Here is a 24005-nt window from a genome sequence, read left to right on the forward strand (position 1 = left end):
GTCACGAGAGGTAATGAAATGTGCAACACTTCTCACGCCCCCTAGCACCGGATTAAGCATACCTCTATTACTCACATCTACTGAATGGACTACATGATCCTAAAGGAGCAGAAAATATCACAGCACTGCTTTAGTTAATAAAATTTGTTTAAAGATCTTTTCTAAGCATAAAATGCAACCAAGAAAAAAATGACAGACTCAGTTTGTCTGTTCATGAGAGGTAATGAAATGTGCAACACCCCTCACGCTCTAGCACCGGCTAAAGCAGAACTCTGCCCAAAATTATGCCCCAAAGGGAGGAGTGGGGGCAATAATATATTCAATTTAGTTGTATCATTTTGAACACAATTTACAAATGATTCATTTCTGATCTTATTCAGGTACATTTTACACACTTGACATATGATACTGAGAAAAATTAAATAGATGAGGCGCTAAAGTTAGGAAATATTTCTATTATTTTATACCACATTTAATAATACTCGTTTATTTAAGGATGATTCAGATGAATGCTATCAACTTGCAAATTTTAATATCTTCTGAGAAGTCGACCCTGGCAGAGCTTGAACCAACGACCTACGTATTGAAGCGGCAAGAACTTTACCACTAGATAGCCTCCTCTCCTATAGACCCATTTCCATTCCACATTTGCATAGCCCAAGGATGATGCCTATAATTCTACACGTTTCTGCACATCAGTGTTTTTCTTTAGACACTTTAAATAATTACGTATAAATATATATTGCTTGGTTGAGCTTTATGCTGCCATAATATCTTTTCACAGATTTATGTTTTTTTGACTTAATATGAAAATATAATTAAGGCATAGAAGGATACATGTTAAATAGATTTAGATGTAAAGCATTGAAAGTCAAGATTAACTGATAAGTTTACAAAGGGTCCCTGTTAATAAAAAAGTACATTTTCACTTACTAATAGGTTCTTAATCATCCTTTATACTTATGTCATTTCTAATATTAGCTTCGGTGCATCACAGTTGAGGAGCGCTATCAACACATGTGTAAAATGCCTATAGCGGAACATCCTACTTATAATGTTAGTTGATGTGTGCTGATTTGACAAATATGTTGTTAGGAAATCTAGTCAGAAGCGCATTATAAGACCTAGAATATTTTTTTTCTTTAGGTTTTGACCCTCAAAACTGGAACGACAGATAGGCTTTGGTTCATACTTGTATGTCAGAAACTTTAATTGTAAGTGTTATACATTTTGTACTTTATAGACAGAAAACATAAACGATTGTATTGACAACGCTAATGTCCATTTCCTTTTAATAATATTTTCTTTTAAATCTCCTGTTTTTTTTTAAATTTCTAAAAAGTTTGATACCAAACTGGAGAGAAAATTCAATGTGCTTTTCGCAGAACTTAACTGAAACAGTAATTGGCTTGTCAGTGATTCACTTTCTAGCACAAATACCTCCACGATGATATGTCCGTATTAGTGATGAGAATCGGACATCAGAAGCAGAATCGATTAATCGGTCCGATTCTGATCTCTCTCCGATTCGATTAATCGAAAGAATCGGAACCGAAAGATCAATACAGACTTTTGTAATGTGGCGATATGGTAGTAACAGCAAAACTTTCTCAAGACTTTCAGATTATTGTATGACTACTTTTATTACTTTTTATGAAGAATTCTATGACACAGCTGCTGTACTGTACAGCCTTTAGCAACTGTTGGGCAATTATGGCCCAGTTGTTCGAATCTTTAACCGGCTGTTAACCTATCTGCTGGTTAGATCTTGATTCAAAATATTTGTCTTGATGGGATTTATTTTTATTTCACTATAAAGACAGTCCCTAACTCAAAGATTTGTTTTTCAAATTCCTCTAAAATGTCAACATATAGCCTTAAAAGTTAACCAACCGATGGCTTAACCGGCTGTTCAAAGGTTCGAACAAGTAAGTCCAAAGTGCGATCTGGGAGGAACAATTGGACCAAATGCAAAAGTAACTTGAATTCATCTTTTCTCTATGACCAAAGGCCTGGGATGCTAGATGCACTTCCAAATTTGACATGGAATATATGCTGGGGACATTGCTGGCAGGTCTGGAATTAATTTATCATCTTTTCTTAAGTAAATCCACTATTTTGTATTGATGGAATAATGAAAGCTTGTCAAATAAAATCTGAAAATTATTTCCAATTAGAGAAAAGTGGGTGGGGTACCTCCGTTAATGTACGCTTTAAAGCATATTTTGCAAACAGCTCTAGTAGTATCAAGGTTTTCCTTAAAAGGAGCTAACACCCGGCATTCAAGCTTCATATTTCAAGGTGTCTGATTTTTTACTGCCAGGGCAACAATTTTTTGTAAGTGTTACGATCATGACAGCTGGCCTGACAGAGTTCTCCAATTTAAAGAGCAGATATTTTGAAATACTAACCCAAAGATTATAAAAGAGCAAAAGTATTTAAGCTAAACAGCGAGAAGTATCTGAAAAAGTCCTGAAAGCGGGATTTTAATTTTTTAACAAAGTCAGCGACTAGAATCAATTCTTTTTGATCAGAATCGATATCGCCGACTTTGAAACTTTGGCGATGATTAATCGAACATCGGCGACAATCGGAACATCACTAGTCCGTATACACATTTATATATGTTTGTGTGTTACATTGAAGGGATTCCTGCTTTAGGAAGTGTATAGCGTAAGGGAAACAATGTGCTAGTTCTCTCGGTCCATTTTCAGTCACCAGGACTACCAAAGTCAACGTTTGTAACGGATGTCTGTCCTTAAATACAACCTGCTTGGTTGAATGCTATACATTTGGTAGACATCTAGGGCACAAAATTGGCGCAATTTCGTGACATACGTTGCATTTGTTACAAGAATAACATCAAGTAACAAGATGTAACATTAAGTAACATGAATAAAGATCATGTAATATCTTTTAATGCCCCACTTCTGATTGATTTAAGAAACGGACTACAAGGAGACGCTCCTTCTCAGACGCACGTAACATAAGTAACACCCATGTAACATCCTTGTTACACCTATATAACACTAATAAAGACGTATTTTGGCCGAATTTAAGAAATGAGGTGTAACATGTGTAACATTTTGACTACAAATTGAGGCCTCTTCTCAGACACACGTAACATAAGTAACATCCATGTAACATCCTTGTAACATCCTTGCTACATCTATATAACACTACTAAAGACGTATTTCGGCCAAATTTAAGAAATGAGGTGTAACATGTGTAACATTTTGACTACAAAAGGACGCTTCCTCTTAGACACGCGTAACATAAGTAACATCCATGTAACATCCTTGTAACATCCTTGTTACCTCTATATAACATTAATAAAGACGTTTTCCGGCCAAATTTAAAATATGAGGTGTAACATGTGTAACATTTTGACTACAAAAGCCGCCTCTTCTTAGACACGCGTAACATAAGTAACACACATGTAACATCCTTGTAACATCCTTGTTACATCTATATAACACTACTGAAGACGTATTTCGGCCAAATTTAAGAAATGAGGTGTAACATGTGTAACATTTTGACTACAAAATGACTCCTCCTTTCAGACACATGTAACATAAGTAACATCCATGTAACATCCTTGTAACATTCTTGTTACCTCTATATAACATTAATAAAGACGTTTTTCGACCAAATTTAAAATATGAGGTGTAACATGCGTAACATTTTGACTATAAAAAAGACGCCTCTTCTCAGACACATGTAACATAAGTAACATCCAGGTAACATCCTTGTAACATCCTTGTTATATCTATATAAAACTACTGAAGACGTATTTCGGCCAAATTTAAGAAATGAGGTGTAACATGTGTAACATTATGGCTACAAAAAGACGCATCTTCTTAGACACACGTAACATAAGTAACATCCATGTAACAGCTTTGTAACATCCTTGTTACATCTTTATAACACTACTAAAGTCGTTTTACGGCCAAATTTAAGAAATGAGGTGTAACATGTGTAACATTTTGACTACAAATAGACGCCTCTTTTCAGACACATGTAACATAAGTAACATCCATGTAACATCCTTGTAACATCCTTGTTACATCTATATAACACTACTGAAGACGTATTTCGGCCAAATTTAAGAAATGAGGTGTAACATGTGTAACATTATGGCTACAAAAAGACGCCTTTTCTTAGACACACGTATCATAAGTAACATACATGTAACATCCTTGTAACATCCTTGTTACATCTATATAACACTACTGAAGACGTATTTCGGCCAAATATAAGAAATGAGGTGTAACATGTGTAACATTTTGACTACAAATAGACGCCTCTTTTCAGACACATGTAACATAAGTAGCATCCATGTAACATCCTTGTTACCTCTAAATAACATTAAAAAGACGTTTTTCGGCCATTTTAAGAAATGAGGTTAAACATGTGTAACATTTCGGCTACAAAATGACGCCTCTTCTCAGACACCGGTAACATAAGTAACATCCATGTAACATCCTTGTAACATCCTTGTTACATCTTTATAACACTACTGGAGACGTTTTTCGGCCAAATTTAAGAAATGAGGTGTAACATGTGTAACATTTTAACTACAAAAGGACGCCTCTTCTCAGACACACGTAACATAAGTAACATCCATGTAACATCCTTGTAACATTCTTGTTACGTCTATATAACACTACTGAAGACGTATTTCGGCCGAATTTAAGAATTGGGGTGTAACATGCGTAACATTTTGACTATAAAAACACGCCACTTCTTAGACACACGTAACATAAGTAACATCCATGTAACATCCTTGTAACAACTTTGTTTCATCTATATAACACTACTAAAAACGTTTTTCGTACAAATTTAAGAACTGAGGTGTAACATGTGTAACATTTTGACTACAAAAGCCGCCTCTTCTTAGACACGCGTAACATAAGTAACACATATGTAACATCCATGTAACATCCTTGTAACATTCTTGTTACATCCATATAACACTACTGAAAACGTATTTCGGCCATGTTACACATGTTACACCTCATTTCTTAAATTTGACCGAAAAACGTTTTTAGTAGTGTTATATAGATGTAACAAAGGATGTTACAAGGATGTTACTTATGTTACATGTGTCTGAGAAGAGGCGTCTATTTCTAGTCAAAATGTTACACATGTTACACCTCATTTCTTAAATTTGGCCGAAAAACGTCTTTAGTAGTGTTATATAGATGTAACAAGGATGTTGCAAGGCTGTTACATGGATGTTACTTATGTTACGTGTTTCTAAGTAGTGGCGTGGTTTTGTAGTCAAAATGTTACACATGTTAAACCTCATTTCTTAAATTTGGCCGAGATACGTCTTTAGTAGTGTTATATAGATGTAACAAGGATGTTACAAGAATGTTACTTGGATGTTATTTATGTTACGTGTGTTTGAAAAGAGGCGTCTTTTTGTAGGCGACTATCTGCATGCTACTGAACACTATTTAAACGTCTTTACATGTTACTTAATGTTACATCTTGTTACTTGATGTTATTCTTGTAACAAATGCAAAGTGTGTCACCAAATTGGGCCAATTTTATGCCCTATGATTTGGTAAGTAAACATTTTTTGGATGGTTGCTTTCAATGTGTATATTACCTTAAGACAACATTTTTCTAACCTCATTGACTAACTCACTTATTCATATTTTTATTGTATAATAAAAGTATCTAGTGTTTCAATGGCTGCTTGAAACATCTTCAAACGTGATAAGATAATATCAAAATAAAAAATCTACACTGTATTAAGAACATACAGATAAGAAGATCATAATTAATTAATAATCGAAGAAATGCTTGTCATTTCTCTTATTGAGTTTTAAATAATTATTTCATTTTTCGTTAAATAAAGCTGAGAGTTTTTTAAAATGGTGAGAATTGTCTTGATGCAAGAATTATCATTTAATTGGTCAGGACATTACTCGACAAGAATGAGCAATTACAATTAGTATATTAGCAATTGAAATAATTTTGTTTATAGTAAAAAAAAAACGTTTGCTACAAATTTAATTGTTATGTACGGATGTTTTGAGTGGCTAAATTCAGCTACAACATACAACCAGGAAACTGACTTACTATAGAAAACGACAAAGAGTCTCATTTTCTTGACCAAGTAACATTTTCTATTTGTTGATTTGCTTTAAGGCATCTAAGGTAAACACATGTATATGATAATAAGATTTCACATGGGTGTGTATAAAGTGCTGGATGTGCTAGTATGTATCGTTAGGCATTATGCTCATTCATGTATTATTTAATTTTGATATAGCCTCTGCGTTAACAAGCATTAGCAAGAAAACGGCCTTTTTCATTAATTGCCCTGTTGCATATAATACTAATTAATACACCACATGTTGTAAAATCGTCACTGTGTAAGTCAGTAAATGAGCCAGACGCAAGACATATAAAAGACATCACGGTTATCTGATGTCAACCTTTCTAGATTGTCCATAGAACGATACATTAATAAGATTATGTCTGTAGAGAGACATTAATTGTGGTCCCTGAATTGCTTACGGACAAAGAGTAATGACTCTTGGGTTCAATTACGGTGTGTGTGAACTACGTAGAACCAATAAAATGCCACTGCATGAACACAGACATATACTGGGAATGTAAATGTGATCATGTATACTGTTAGTTTGTCAGAAATCTGTTGAAATATACAAATCTCATATATTTTATTTTGTGGGTCTTTGGATGAGTTATTTGAACAAATACACCCAGAACTGTTCCTGTAAGGGGTCTCACTGTTGTAAGAAAAAAATACTGCCCGAACAAGTACGTGTACAACAGCTTATATCTACTTAATGTTACACTGAATACAGCATTATCACTGTTCACTATGTTCTAGACTGATTAGGCGAGCTATACATGTACACCTGGGGTATATGTAAATAGGTTATTTAAGATGCAACTGGTAAATATTGTTCATATATATTTTGATATTGTATAAATGAATTCAGTCCAGTTATTAATGTTTAAATGAGAATTTTATTTACTCAATATTTACTATTTTCAACATTAAGAGCCTCACTTTACTTTTATAGTTTTGTGTATTTAATTTGTAACAAATGTAGTTGAATGTAGTTGAATGTAGTTTTCGTCAAGAGTTTTAACTGTTTAAAATCATCGTTTAACGTTTTGGAAATCGTTTCAAGCATGTTTGATTAAAAAATTAAAATACAGTGTAACTTCCGAAAAACGTACCTTCCGAAAACCGGAAACCTTTGAAAATCGCACGAAACTCAAGGTCCCGTTTTTCTGTTCTTATTTCTATATATTTTTAACCTCTGAAAACCGGAACTTCCGAATTCTAAAAATCGGACGATTTTTGAAGCACCGTTTATATATTAACACTAAAGTTGACTTTTACTGTATTTTTTCCCCACTTTTTTCAGTACAGAGTTCTTGTAGAATCGCCCTATGACTGTATGACCAGATGGACAAGACACTTGAACTACTGGCTCACTAGAGCAAACTTTTCTCAGGTGCAAACGTTTTTTCAGAATTGTTTGCACACTGCCTGTGATATGCCAGTTCACCTGACTATGTCTTTTTACGACAATCGTGCATCCTGTCCGACCTCAGCTTTTACAGCAACGAAGTTTGCCTTTGTAGCAGAGGTTTTAGGTCTACATGAACGGGTATCATCTTAACATAATTATGTCCCAGCTTTAAAACTTTTAAACCACCTAAAACCAAAAACTGTGCGCATTGAAATGGCCTGAGATCCATATGTCAACAATTCATCAAATATCTGCCTTGATTCTATATCAAGGCTAAATGCGACATTAAAGTAATAGCTGCAAGCAAATCAATAATGGGTTTTACTGAATAAGATCTGTCAAAAACATATTTTTCTTATCCATGTTAAACTCAAATTGCCAGCCTCAACTCTCGATGCGGGAATAGTCCATTATGCATCAACACATGGTTAAAAGTATGGTATAATTAGCAACAACACTATAAAACATGTTTTCACATTGTTCTCCTTTAAACGCTCTTTTACAGCAATAAGGTCAATAGTTTGATTTTTTTTCATATAAGTAAACAATATATTCAATGCATTACATTACCTTGATCGCAAGTGTAGCCCTTCCATCCTGCCTTACATCCAAATCGACAACGTCCGTTTATGTGATTGCACTTATAGTTTCCATCTTTACAATGTTCACATTTTCCCGAACAGTTTTTACCGTACATACCATTCTGACAGCCTGTTTAGATGAATAAGAATTTATGTGTTTGTTTAAACATTATGCAACAGGCAATTAATAGTGTCCATAAAATGACGTTGAAATCATATCATTAAGGATTTGTTTCAAATGTCTATTTTCATAGATTAAAAAAAACAACAACAAAAAACAAATATTTTCATTATCTGCATATTCAGTCAGATCATAATGCTACTTAGTAAGACAATTCATTTAAAAAGTCATTTATTTCATAAAAATGGTAGATAAACATATTCACCTTAAGTTTTGTTTAACAAACTATAAGTCAGGTACAGTTATCGTATAGAACTTTATCTTATCGTTAGTTTTTAAATTCGATAAACAGTCAAACCGGTCTATAAAGAACACCCTTGGGAGAGCCAAAATGTAGTCTGGGAGGTGGTCTTTATTCACAGGTTAAAATACACTGTAAATGTTAAAATGGGAAACAAAACATGTGGTCTTTAGAGCCAGGTGGTCTCTGTTCAGAGGTGATCTTTAACACAAACTTGACTGTATAGGCTATACAACAATTATACGAATTTAAATGATATGCGACTAAAAAGAATATAACATTTTAGGTATATTATTAAGTCAAATTTTTATTAAGTAGTAAGAATTACAGAACGTGGTCTTAATATGTACATAAAAAGTAAAGACTTCTTATTACTAAAATATTCATATAGATATCTACTTTTATGAAGATACCTTTTGCTATTGTTTACACTAACTGAATTCAGATCAAATCTAAAATTTCAAAGCGTTGTCCCTTGTAACATGATATATCAAAACAAATTTTATGGGGATACTATTTACACAATTATCAAAATTCTGGATCATAGAAATTTTGCAAAAGTCTGAGTAAGAACACATCCTACTTTTGGAGTTTAACTTTGTAAATCTAGAAACTACTTTTTTCTGACGGTACGTGTGCAAAATTCCATGATATTTCTAAACGCTAACTGGGACTAAGCTGCTTTGATAATTGTCTTCCAATCTGTTTCTTCATGCCTTTCATACTGTTACATTTATTGCTCTGCGTTGTACATAGGCATCGCCTATACACGTATACAATTCTTTAGATTTTCCTTTATTTATTTTACTCAGTCATTTTTATGCTATGATTACCCATGAGTATTTAAGAAATCCACATGGTGGGGATAACTTTTTCCACATTGCCCTGTAATCTTAAACGTGGAGGGGAGTAAGAGTTAGAGTTTACACGCAGTAAGTCAGTTTAAGCTCCCCACTACCGGTCTAAGGCGGGCCAAATTGTATTCCGACATGTGTTTGTTTTCTTCTTGTCTGTTTGTTTTGCATCGTAAATATGGTTTTGAGTAATGTTTATCATTAACACATCCATACATACACTGATATAGAGTTTCGTTTCGGGGAGTTTGTTCTTGCAACGTGGTTATTCCTACTGAACCTCGTTTCAACCATAAATGTTAATAGTTTCAAGATATGAACTAGAGATGCTTTTGAGAAAAGCGCATGTCTCCCACAACTGCCCAATGAAAAATGACTAGTTTCTATGGATGGTCTAGACGAATGGATCAAATCAGTAATTCAAGGGCCATAATTCAAAAGTGCCTAAGCGGATTTAGCTAGTTATCGAACTTGGCTGAGGTCTTATGGTTAGACACATTTTGTTCAAGTTTGGTGAAGATCCGATGAGAAATGTTCGACTTAGAGTGCAGACAAACGTTGTGACAGTGCTGCCCAATGAAAAATGACTGGTTTCTCTGGATGGTCTAGACGAATGGATCCAATCAGTAATTCAAGGGCCATAATTCAAAAGTGCCTATGCAGATTTGGCTAGTTATCAAACTTGGCCGAGGTCTTATGGTTAAACACATTTTGTTCAAGTTTGGTGAAGATCCGATGAGAAATGTTTGACTTAGAGTGCGGACAAGCTTTGTGACAGTGCTGCCCAATGAAAAATGACTAGTTTCTCTGGATGGCCTAGACGAATGGATCCAATCAGTAATTCAAGGGCCATAATTCAAAAGTGCCTGGGCGGATTTGGCTAGTTATCGAACTTGGCTGAGGTCTTATGGTCAAACACATTTTGTTCAAGTTTGGTGAAGATCGGATGAGAAATGTTTGACTTAGAGTGCGGACAAGCTTTGTGACAGACAGACAGACACACACACACACACACAGACTGGAGTAAATCAATATGTCTCTCACACCACCGCACCACCACAGTGGTGTGGGAGACAAAATAAAGAATATGAACATAAGTAACTGTTGATTTAGCAATTGCCAATTCTACCCGATTATATTGATTGATAGCATGTAGTTTGGTCAACAAGAAATTCATTAAAATGTGAAGTTCGTGAAAACTTGATAATTACTTTTTTTTAATTAGGCAATTTCATATATACTGGTGAAAGTGATGATGAAATTTTATAACATAATGTTTCGAAATTGAACTCAGGCCATGCATTGGTGCTGTATTGTTGGTTCGAACCGTAAACGCGGCGTCTTCATACTTTTCGATTGCACTTTGTCGGAACAACGTACTTGTTCATTACTTCCCTCCATAGTTTACTTATGTCATATATTTCGGTTGTGATATATTTTCCTGTGATTCAGTACTACATTTAGATTTATGTAAATCACAAGCAAACTGTGACATATACATAAAAATTGCTTTACGCAGAGTAATATTTGCACAACCGAAGACCTTTCATAATCTCTGAAAGATAAGTATAATAAAGTCCGTTTCGCTATAAGAACACACAAAATCACAGCAATATTGCAGGGTTTAATGTGTGTGTTATAACTGAGATGATACTAAATTAAATGTTAAAACAAAGTCGTAGGATTATAGCATTCTTAGATAAAACCTTTTTGCCTTTCGCCTGTACAAAAGATTAATCTATTTTATGGCAAAGATTTGCGGTAACCATTCTCTTGGCGCAAAAAGAAACCCACAAGACTATGAATGGAGTAATCGAGAGTTCGATCCAAAGGTGCTCATGTTTTTCGTGAAAATGTGATAAACAAAAAGCTTGTAAATCAATTGGAATCAAATGAATCACAGGTTCCTAAAACATAATGATGTAATTTGAATAGTTAAAGTTATGACAGACCAAAGGAATGGTATGTAACACTTTAGTAACAAAATATTTCACATGCCCACAACATTTGATAACACAGTCCCAGTTTGTACATGAGAACTTAATACTTAAATATATAATACAAATAGCATTTACGTTCTTCACACTTCAGTCCCGTCCATCCTGCAACGCAACTATTTAAACATCTTCCATCTATATGACTGCAAGTACCGCCTAAACAATACTGACTGCATTTATGTTTACAGTTTTCTCCATACTGTCCTCTGGCACAAGCTTTAAAATTTAAATTATACAATATCAGCAAGTTCGTATGATAGCAACCAATACGCTAGTTTAAACTGCAGTGATCTCAAATCTACGTAAGCTACTGGTAGGCAATTATTGTCTTTTTCTTATTTGCATTGCATTTATTAAAATGTACGGTTTGATTATCAGTTTCACAAAATACTAATTACAGTTAAAATTGAAGAGAACTAGAATGTGTCTGTAGGACACTGGGTGTTCCCCCCACTGGTACATTTGTCACAAATAAAGGGAAATGGTTCAAATGTTAGCAGTCTTAATGGGGTATAGCCTCAACAAACAGTTTAAGAATTCAATATTCTAGGCTATATACGTTTTGAACTACGAGCATCACAAACAAAACAAGTCCACTATTTTGGCTATTTCAAGGGCCATAACTCTGTAATAAGTGCCCAGATTCTCAAGAAGAATGCCAAGTGTGCAAGGTCACATCATGATAAAGACTCAAGCAAGGTTTCATGAATTTACATCAAAGCCTTTTTGAGCTAGGCACACAATTAGGTAAAATGTGCATTTTTTACTATTTCAGGGGCCATAACTCTATAAATAGGGGGTGGAGCCAGCCGAAAAAAAAGGTATGCAAGTTTATAACAGGTTAAAGACTCATACAAGTTTTCATCTATTTATATCATATACTTTTTCAGCTAGGTGCGTCACAAGGTGAAAACGTGCAGTTTTGACTATTTAAGGGGCCATCACTCTAGTAATAGGGGGCGGACCAGATGAAAAACAGGGGGGTGGGGGGGGGGGGTGGAGGCAGACAAAAAATAGGAGGTGCGCAAGTTCATATCATGATAAAGACTCATGCAAGGTTTAATCAATTTATATGTAATACTTTTTGAGTTAGGCGCGTCAGAAGGTGAAAATGTGCATTTTTGACTATTTAAGGGGCCATCACTCTAGAAATAGGGGGCGGACCCAGATGAAAAACGGGAGTGGGGGTGGGGTGTGGTGTGGGGGGGGGGGGGTGTCAGACAAAAAATAGGAGGTGCGTAAGTTCATATCATGATAAAGACTCATGCAAGGTTTAATCAATTTATATGTAATACTTTTTGATGCATTTTTGACTGACTATTTCAGGGACCATAACTCTGGAAACAGGAGGCGGACCCAGATGAAAAATAGGAGGTGCGCAAGTTCATATCATGATTAAGACTCATGCAAGATTTCAGGACTCTATATCAAAAATAAGCTACGCGTGTCACAAGGTAAAAATGTGCATTTTTGACTATTTCAGGGGCGGAGCCAGACGAAAAAATCAAGTTCACATCATGATAAAGACTCATGCAAGATTTCATCAATTTATAGCAAGGGGGTAGGGGGTGGGGAGGCGGCACAAAAATGTACATATGAATAGGAAAAAAGCGTTGCTAGTATACGTAAGATATTTGAATCTTTTTAATTTGATTTAATGGTTAAATATGTCGTTTTTGCATATGAACGTATTAGAGTTATCCAATACAAGGAAAATGTTTTGAGTCAAGTTGTAACCTCCGCTTTAAGTATCTCGTTATTGAGTTATACCGAGATAAGGAGCTACTTTGCATTTTTGTTACCAATTGTAATTCTATTCCGAGATAAGGTACAATCTGTACACCTTTTATAAAGAAATGAATAAATACAGTAGAAAGAAAAACAAAATGAATGAAAAAGTACTTTTGAAAAAAAGAACAGTAAAGATATACTTACTGTGGCTGCAACTGTCCTCTCTGAAACCAAGTTTGCAACCATTTGGACAAGCGCCATAAACCTTTTCACATGGATCATCATTTTTACAGTTTCTGCTGCAGCTCATTGAACAGTAATATCCAAATGTACCATCATTACATTCTGTAGATAACTTTATACATAGACTTATAGGCCGATAATACGCGTTAACATGAGAAATATATCAACTAGATATTAAAAGGATCAGAAACATAATACTAACTTAAAATCAAACATGTTTAAAAATTCTGATGTGCTCTTAAGACTAGATTAAATAGTTAATGGACTGATAATCAATTTATGTGTACCTTGATCGCACTTTTGTCCCTTCCACCCTGCATTACATCTGGACAAACATCTTCCATCCACGTTGCTGCATTTACCACCTTTACAAGTGCTACACCTTCTCGTACAATTCATACCATACGAACCCAAGTCACACCCTTTGTTTAAAGCACATATTACAAATAAGTAACAGTTTCAATAATTTCATTTTGCCCTCCATAACTATTACGGTATCAAGTTCCAATCAGAGGAATGTATTGGGTTATAACATGTTTAAATTCTTGTATTCAGTTTTATATTGAAACATAACTGCAAAATTCTGTAGTTTGCAACAGTGCAACTGCATGTATTCAAATGATAATATCATAGATACGGACCTGCAACTGAACGCGTAATTACATACATAATTTAAAATTGGAAAGACTTATCATAAATGTAACTGAAGAAATTAATGTACATACATAAACCTTTAAAGCACCTAACCCACACATTGCGATTAGTGATTTTTAAAATAATATAACACCGAAAGGCAAAATGACGCACTATTTCATATATTTACATGACACTTAACGGTTAATTAGTTTCTAGACTCGACACTATTTTAAGACACTTTCATCACGTGGGCAGCAAACCAAAACTTCGCATGCGTATATTTTGCTTCCGTCAATAATAATAGAGCGCCCACGTATCTATTGGTATCTCACAGTATTATGTCGTTTTTAATATACATAAATAAACAATCAGTAGCTCTCTCGTTTACGATGGAAATCAACATTCGGCTCGATTGCGCAGTCGTTTGAGTGGATTGATACATAATCATTTTGTAGTGATAGTTTTAACGGTTCGAACCTTGCATTCGACCATCATATTTTTTATTTGCATTACATATTTTGTGTAAGTTTGTTTGTTTTCTCTTGTTTTTAATTCATTGTTTTGTTTCTTCTTTTCGTATAAAATCTGTTGTATCTTTAACTCAATCGATACTGAAATTATGGCAGGACAATTCTATTATTAATCTAAAGTGAAGTGTAAGATTGCTATAAAATTTATAAAACCAACCCGTACAGCTTAAAAACTATTACAAGATAGCTTGAAAAACATAAGATCATATTAAAGGCGGAGTGTATTTAATCATAAAAACGTGTTAATAGTGACATAATTGTTAGGTAACAAGTTAGAACAACGTTAGCTGACTCGTTTTGTTTAAAAAAATACGGGTCTTCGAATCGAACTCCCAACTAAAAAGTATACTGCGAATACAGTAACCGCTCGGGCAACGAGGAATAACTAACTGCGTCGTAAACGTAGCTTACCGATTTCAATTTATTTTATTGTTTTATTTGGTTACATTTCAAATCGTTACAATACTGTGCGATACCTTTACGTGTGAGCTCTATCGATTATCATGTTCTCACTGTCGTGTGATGGTTGCAAGGTGCTCGTTAAATGGAATTCCGTTTTTAGCTCTCCTGGGCAATGTTCACGTGAGTTATTGTGATCGCTTGATGTCCGGCGTCTGTCTGTCTGTCTGTCAACATTTGGTATGTGTATGCGATAGAGGCTGTATTTTTCAACTGATCTTCATGAAATCTTGCCAAAATGGTAACGTTGATGCAATCTAGACAAAGTTTGAAAATGTGTCATTTGGGGTCAAAAATTAGGTCACTAGGTCAAATCAAAGAAAAACCTAGTTCATGCCATAGAGGCTGTAGTTTTCAATTGATCTTCACGAATATTGGTCAGATTGATAACCTTGATGAAATCTAGGCCAAGTTTGAAAATAGGATATCTAGGGTAAAAAGCTAAGTCACTAGTTTAAACGTAAGAAAAACCTCGTGTATGCTTTAGAGGCTGTATTTTTCAACTGATCTTCATGAAAATTGTCAGAATGGTAACCTTGATGAAATCTAGGACAGGTTTGAAACTAGGTTATCTGGGATCTAAAACTAGGTCAGTAGGTCAAATAAAAGAATTATTGTGTATGCAATAGAGGCTGTATTTTTCAACAGACCTTCATGAATTTTGGTCAGAACGATTACCTTGATAAAATTAGGCCAAGTTTGAAAATGGGTTATCTAGGGTTAAAAACTAGATCACTAGCTCAAATCAAAGAGAAACATTGTGTATGCGATAGAGACTGTATTTTTCAACTGATCTTCATGAAAGTTTGTCAGAATGATAACCTTGTTAAAATCTAGGCCAAATTTGAGCATGAGTCATCTGTAGTAAACAAAAAAAACAACAAATCACTAGGTCATACAAAAAACCTTGTGTATGCGATTAAGGCTGTATTTTTCAATTGATCTTCATGAAATTTGGCAGAATAATAACGTTGATGAAATCTAGTCCAAATTCGAAAATGGGTTATCTGGGGTAAAAATCTAGGTCACTAGGTCAAATCAAAGGAAAATACTTTATATGCGAAAGAGGCTGTATTTTTCAACTGAACTTCATTAAATTTTGTCAGAATGATTACCTTGATGACATCTAGTCAAAGTGTGAAAATGGGTTATCTGGGGTCAAAAAGTAGGTCAGTAGGTCAAATGAAATAAAAACCTTGTGTATACGATAGAGGCTGTATTTTTCAATTAATCTTCATTAATTGTGATCAGAATGATTGCCTTAATAAAATCTAGGTCAAGTTTGAATATGGATTATCTGATGTTAAAAACTAAGTCACTAGATCAAATCAAAGGAAAAGTTGTGTGTGCAATAAAGGCTGCATTTTACATGGGATCTTCATGAAATTTCATCAGAATGTTTGTCTTGATAAAATCTAGGTCATGTTTGAATATGGGTTATCTAGGGTTAAAACTTTGGTCACCCGGCAAAATTAAAGAGGAATCTTGTGTACGCAATATGAGCTGCATCTTACACTGGATATACATACAATTTTGGTCAGAATTATTACCTTGGTGAAGTATAAGTCAAGTTAGAATTTGGGTTATCTGTAGTCAAAAACTAGGTCAGAAGGTCCAATTAAAGAAAACATTTTGTATGCCAACGAGACTGTACTTTTCAACTGATCCTCATCAAATTTTGTTGGAATGATTACCTTAATCGAATCGAGTCCAAGTTTGAAAATGGATTATCTAGGGTCAAAAGCTAGATCAGTAGATCAAATGAAAGAAAAACCTTGTGTATACGATAGAGTCTTTATTTTTCAATTGATCTAGATGAATTTTGGTCAGAATGATTGCATAATAAAATCTATTTCAAGTTTGAATATGAATTATCTGGGATCAAAAACTAGGTCACTAGGTCAAATCAAAGGAAAATGTTGTGTTTGCATTAGTGGTTGAATTTTACTCCGGATCTTCATGAAATTTGATCAGAATGTTTGTCTTGAAAAAATCTAGGTCAAGTATGAATACGGGTTATCTAGGGTCAAAAATAAGGTAAACTGGTCAAATTAAAGAAAAAGCTTGTGTACGGAATAGGGGCTGCATTTTACACTGGATATACATAAAATTTTGGTTAGAATGATTACTTTTTTGAAATCTAGGTCAAGTTGGAATATGGGTTATCTGTGGTCAAAAAAACTAGGTCAGTAGGTCAAATCAAAGAAAAATCTTGTGTATGCGATAGAGATTGTATTTTCCAAATGATCTTCTCGAAATTTGGTCAGAATGATAGCCTTGATGAAATTAAGGTAAAGTTTGAATATGGGTCATCTGGGGTATAAAACTTGGTCGCTAGGAAAAATCAAAGAAAAACGTTCTGTATGCAATAGATGCTGTAATTTTCAATTGAGGTCCATTAAATTTGGTCAGAATGATTGACTTGATCAAATCTAGGTCATGTTCGAATGTATGTCATCTTGGTTTAAAAACTAGGTCACTAGATCAAATTGAAGAAAATACTCGTTTACACTGAAGAGACCTCATTTTTGTCCAATCTTAATGAAAATTGGTCAGAATATTTTGTTTCCATGAAATCCTTAGGTCAAACCTGTTCACACTGTTATGGTGTGTTTCTGTCTGTGAGCGACCTTTATCAGAAATTGTAGATTAATGTTATATTTTTGATTTATTAGGAAATTAACGATTTTCAACAGAATTCGATTAAAAATATATTGTTAGAACATAAAAAATGTAACTTACAGGTGAATATAGGAAAAGCTGGATTTTATAAAATCTCGCACCACAATGTTTGGGTTAGTCGCTTTAAGAAAATAGAAGTATATGCCAAAACCACTTAAAGAAAATTGATTGTCCTTTATTAAGCAAAAGCCTTGTGACGTCATGACGTTGTTGGTATTTCTTTTGCTTTGTGCGTTGCGTGTCCAGGTATGAGTAGAATGCAGTTAAAACTAGTGAAAAGTGCGTCATATAATTGTCTATAATATTATAACAAGGATCTAACTTAGAATGTATGTAGATATATTTCTGTATCATCTATGCTATGATTTATATCTATTTCTATTGGTTAATTATGTAGTTAGATCTAATATCTAATCACGGCATTTTTGTCCATAATATTGATTTTATAGAAAGAGTGTATTTACTTTTTGTCACAAAGCGTTTTTCATATTATTGCAATAAAGTGTCGTTTAGCTGTGTTTACATTTAAACTGGAAGCTGAAATCATCGGAGTTATGATTAAAGGACAGGAGGAAAGAAGCGAAACAATCGTTTACATTGAAAATGGTGAGGTTGTCGTACTGAAATGGATAATTATTTTTCAATCCTTTTTTACAGCAACATTTTCATTATAAGTATTTTGTTCAAAATAAAACAGCTAATTATTTTTATGTTACCTTGCCCACACGTTTGTCCCATCCATCCGGCCTTACATCGACAATGTCCATTTTTATGGTCGCATTCATTTTTGCAATTAATACTACATTTGCTCGAACAGTTTTTGCCGTACTGACCACTTCCGCAGCCTATTATTGATGTAAACGAAATTTGTAATTAGGATAAAGTATAAAAGTTTTTTTTCTCTTTTTAATTTGAAAGGTATGAGACACTTAAATTATATACATAAAGAATAGTTCTGCTCACATTGAGAGACTGGTGTTTAGCAAATATGTGAGTTTTGCAAAATGACAACAGTATTAAAATACATTACAATTTATTTATAACAAATTTCATGCTAACCAACAGCATTGACCGATACAGTCTCAGTCTGACACGAAGGAAATTAAAAAAGCGTGAAAAAGCGTAAACGGGACAATAGATATTAAAGGGTGTGATGTAAAATGTTCCTTTATATTGAGAGAGTATATTTGTGTCGCAACGCATCGAAACAAAAATGATTAAATGCAGATTATTTTGAATTACATGTTTTATATTCAGAACAAGTTAACTTCCTTAATAAATATTTGTCTTAAAGATCCAACTGACGTCCAGCTCTTTTCCAGACACATTGCAATGTTCCTGTGTTATAAAATCTCAAGGAGACATATTCCTATAAAATCAAGTGCATATGACCATTTTATATGCTTCTGCATTTAGTCCCGTCTTCTGCAGTATTGAAATCCCATATCACTTTCATATTTTCTATTACGAAAATAAATAGCAAAACTAATTTATTTCTTTGTCTTACATCTCAATAAAATGATATGGGTACTGTAAAAGCATAAATTTTCGCGAGGGTTTCATTTTCGCTATATTCGCGAGGCCCTACATCTCGCAAAAATTAATCGTCGCGTAAATATGCACCATTAGTACAATGCTTATTCAAATAGGATACCATTTTTACAATTTCGCGAATATTAAACCTCGCAAACATAGTCAAAATACCTAAATCGTGAAAATTTAACTTCGCGAAAATATGTGCTTTTACAGTATTTGTTTCCTAAGAAAGATTTTTCTCTAAACACTCTTTACTTGTATTACATGTGTCATAACCATAATGATATTTACGTTTATCACACTTCCTTCCTATCCATCCGTCCAAGCAGCCATTAGTGCATCGTCCATCCACATGATGACATTTGCCACTTATACACCATTTATTACATCTTCTTGAGCATCTGTCCCCAAAATATCCACTGGCACAAGCTTTAAAAATAATTGTCGCAACAAGACCTTAAGGGCTTTAGATACTATTGAATCTATGTTGTCAAATATTACCTAAATAATACCAAATGGTTTTCATATGCTAGGTGTCGCTTAAAACATTTATCAATAGAATAACATCTACATATTTGGAAAAAAAGACTTTATTACAAATGATGCTAAGAATAATTCAATTATAAAAAAATGCAAAAAAACACACACTTTCTTGTAATGATCCCTCTCCCTTTTACTATAAGTGCCTACCATATATCGGACAAGCCGTTCATATGTGGTGTTAAACCTCGCGTCGTTTTCACCACACCACACTGTCTGTTTGTTTTACGCCTTGTGCCTATGTACAGCTTTGGTTTTGGGAGCTTGCGTGTTTTTGAAACCTGGCTTTCCCTATTGTGTATCTACATTTGCTATTGCCATTCCCTAAACCCTGCCCATACACCCTTTTTTGCCAAAACCTTATTTGTATATATTTTGTATAAATGAAAAGAATTTCTTGACGGATATGTGAAGCAGCTGATCTCCTACATCTTTCTACCACAATTTCTATTTGTGGCGAGATTTGCAATGTGTTTTTTTTTGCTTTGTTCTGTGCTTTCAGGAAATCTTTCTTTATGTTTAAAATTTTAGTGATATACAAAGCATGGAGATTTATTTCAACAATAAAAATACGTCTACCAAGATTTAAGAAAGTAAAGTTGATACAAACTCAAACTTATGACTGCAGTTAGTTCTCATGTTATATCTGACATTTTCCCTGGAAAAAGCGGACATAGACGGGCAGGAAAACAAATACTACATTGTGAAGCTTAATCTGCATTTACTTACAAAACGGATAAAGTGATTTGTAATATTCTGTCAATCGCAAGTGATATTCCGAAGGAAGTGTTTATTTCTTACCTAAATATTCACTTGTTATAAAAAAACATACTCAACAACTTTTCTTACTCCATACCTGTTTTTTGGTTTTATCTTTGACAAATTTTCACAGATTTAAATGAAATTTAACACCATGTTTTTAATGATTATTTTATCATGATAAAACATGAAAACAATAATAATCTGAAGTAAGCTCATTAACCTATGAATTTGATGAAATTCAAATTATCATAGTACTGAATGTTCAACTCTGTTTAGTCCATCAATATGTTCAATATCAACATGTTAATTTCATATCAGGCTTGTAACGTCACTAATGACACCACATTAATGGATGACGTGGAATCAAGAGGTACATTTACTTCGATAATTTTAATATTTTCTCAGCCAAACACGCAAAATGTGTATGATTTTGTATGTGAAACTGAATATGCAGGAAATGATGATAAACTATGCACTAATGTTTTTGCAGATTAATATGGCACCGCTAATGTAGCGCAATTCAATTGATTGAAAACAATTATATTTTTTTAATCTAGTGGAAGTTTTAAATGTATGTCTGGCAGAAAAGAAATTTTAATCAAAATGTCACTTGGAACTTTTTCGCACTCCAAATAGATACAAATTTACAAAAAGGTAAGTGTGACAAAATTCTAAGTGATTTTATACTTTATTAAGAAAGGGACATAAAATTCATCATTTTGTACCCAGTTTTTTTGTAGTGTTTGAAATAATTGAATAAAATTATCCTTACTAAAACCATGTCAGTTAAAACCTTTTCGCAGTTTTTGTTTACTATTAGAAAACTTTGTGAGCTTGAAAAGAGTCTAAGTGACATTATAAGTAAGCCCTTAAAATGAATAGGTCATCCAAAGTTTTTGTTTTTGAGCTTATGTTTCTTTAGAAGGAAATGTTTTTCATGATATTAGTAAAACAACATTGTGTTTGATGGCTGGACACAAGAAGTTGGCCCTTTAATTTATTTCACAGTAATCAAAAGTAGTGTTCACTGTACAGAGCATAGCATAACAAATGAAACTGCTTTATCTGCTGATTATCTTTACAATAATACATGAAAATATTTATAACACTAAATATGGAAACAACACAAGTAAAAAATATGGAACGCTTCACGAATATGTAAGATTGGTTTTGAGGCCCATATGTAAGATTGGTTGCCAAATATGTTTGCCTCGTAAAATAAAGTCATTATTATTATTATTATCATTATTATTTAATTGTTTTCCGTTTTATTTCTTTAAAGTTTTTCAAACTTCAGTAATTTCTCAGATTCACAATTACATTGAACAAAAATGGCTAGATAATCACAATGTATCTTTTATAAATTATATTCTTTGGCTTAGTTAGCGTATCAGTTTTAAGAAAATTATAAAAACTGTATTTCAGACTTGATATTTTCCTAAAAGTCTAAAATTCATTCTAATTTGACTAGCAACGTATTAATCATCACAACGTTATCATGTTAATGTCCCGTCAACGTGATATTTAGCGCCATGTATGCATCTATAAATAGTACTTTCAAATTTGATCCAATAGTTTACTTAATAGCATGTTTGAAATGAAATGTAACATTGCACAACTGTCTAGATTATTTTACACACATACTAATCTGGTTACTCGCTTTACAGAATAATTTGCCATCATTTTCGTCCAAACTGAACTCTTCCGCAAAAGGTATTACCATTTCCAGTCCTGGTGTATATTAACAAAGGAGCGTGACGACCTACCATTTGGCATCATGCATATTCATGAGAAAACAGTTCCATCATATTGATCTTAATCTTACGATAAAGACATATTAGAAATAAAATTTTCTATAGCAAAATATTTATACTATCCGGCAATTATAAGTCGTTTGAAATAATTTCACTCGTGCTGCACCCTCGTGAAATTATTATGCCTGAAGTATAACCGCCCATCATGCATAAATTGTGTTAAAACACTGCTTTGGCTTAAATTATTTTTAAATTACTGTTTCACTAGAGTTAATTATTTCTAGAAAATATTTCTAGAAATATTTACAAATGTTAGACAGCTGGTATTGTTCAGTATAATGCTTTGATTCAGTAAAACAGTTCTCTTTCAATAGCAAAATGTTTTTTTTCTTGTAAAAAACAACTGTTTACAATACCGTATTGCGGGTTAATTCTGCGAGGTTTTATTTCTGCTAAATCTGCGCGTCGAGGATGTCACGCAGAAATAAATTCCGCACATTTAAACTATCAGCAGAATTTTTTTGACGCAGAAATAAACTTTGATATTTCGCTTAATATAATATAATATAATATAATATAATATAATATTATGACAGGCAAATTTGTGAAGCGTTCCATATTTTTTAACCGGTCACCGTGGCCCAGTGGTTAAGGCGTCCGCCTCGAGATCGGAAGGTCGAAGGTTCGAGCCCCATTGGGAGCGTTTGTCCAGGGGATATTTGTCATGGGACTGGTTCCGAAAAGGCCGGTTCGTAAGCCGCGAGCTAGTTAAAAGAATGGTTACCGACTTCTATTCGCCTGGCCCAGGCAAAGCGGTAGGAGTTGGGAGGTAATTGTTACACACAATAAAGGTGTCTCATATGCCAAATTGGCTGGCCCTTTCAGTAGGGTGACACTATAATAAACAAGACCTTTACCTTTACCTTTTATAATGACCCGTTATCTTTATCTCACGAGTTCTGCTGTCAAGTTATTATTCACGCCGCATCGAATGTGATTGATTGCTTTTGTTATTGTATCAACCTATTGTCAACGAATGAATGGTTACCATTTCGGGCGTGTAATCTTTACAAGTGTATATCACAAAACACTCTTAGTTTATGAAAAGTAAAACAAACTAATTAATGTGTGTTGTAACTGAATGGACTGAACGGACTATATGTCCTTTTTTGTTGGATTTAACGTCGCACCGACACATGATAGGTCATATGGCGACTTTCCAGCTTTAATGGTGGAGGAAGACCCCAGGTGCCCCTCCGTGCATTATTTCATCACGAGCGGGCACCTGGGTAGAACCACCGACCTTCCGTAAGTCAGCTGGATGGCTTCCTCACATGAAGAATTCAACGCCCCGAGTGAGACTCGAGCCCATATCGATGAGGGGCAAGTGATTTGACGTCACCGACCTTAACCACTCGGCCACGGAGGCCCCCTGACTATATGTACTAGATTTTGAATTTGTACTTATTTGTAAATAAATCGTAAAGTTTTCTACCAGCAGTATTACATTTTATAAAATGTCTTTCAAAATGAATTACCTGTACTAGACCTACAGTATTTATTTTTCAATCTGATTTTGATCATGCACGGTAATGAAAAGAAATCAGATTTAAACATAAATCAGCCGCGACAACTTCACTCTCCTAGATTCCGACCTAGATAATGCCACCAAGACATAACTAACGAAAACAATATGCATTTGAGTTTACTCAAACCGCAAAAATTAATTCCTTCTTTCTCGAAGGTCGCAGA

General features: G+C 34.0%; 1 protein-coding gene across 1 annotated transcript in view; it reads right to left on the reverse strand.

The window, feature by feature from the left end:
* Positions 1-24005, reverse strand: part of LOC128546051 (multiple epidermal growth factor-like domains protein 10) — a 94423-nt gene that overhangs the window by 24309 nt on the left and 46109 nt on the right. Inside the window, exons 10-15 of the mRNA XM_053544714.1 lie at positions 19489-19626; positions 18378-18506; positions 13642-13776; positions 13316-13456; positions 11459-11596; positions 8097-8237 (exon numbers count right to left, since the gene is read on the reverse strand). Coding sequence (XP_053400689.1) covers positions 8097-8237; positions 11459-11596; positions 13316-13456; positions 13642-13776; positions 18378-18506; positions 19489-19626 — 822 coding nt within the window. The remainder of the gene's footprint in view (positions 1-8096; positions 8238-11458; positions 11597-13315; positions 13457-13641; positions 13777-18377; positions 18507-19488; positions 19627-24005) is intronic.

The sequence above is a fragment of the Mercenaria mercenaria genome, chromosome 5 (genome assembly GCF_021730395.1).
Source record: "Mercenaria mercenaria strain notata chromosome 5, MADL_Memer_1, whole genome shotgun sequence".
Classification (NCBI taxonomy): Eukaryota; Metazoa; Mollusca; class Bivalvia; order Venerida; family Veneridae; genus Mercenaria; species Mercenaria mercenaria.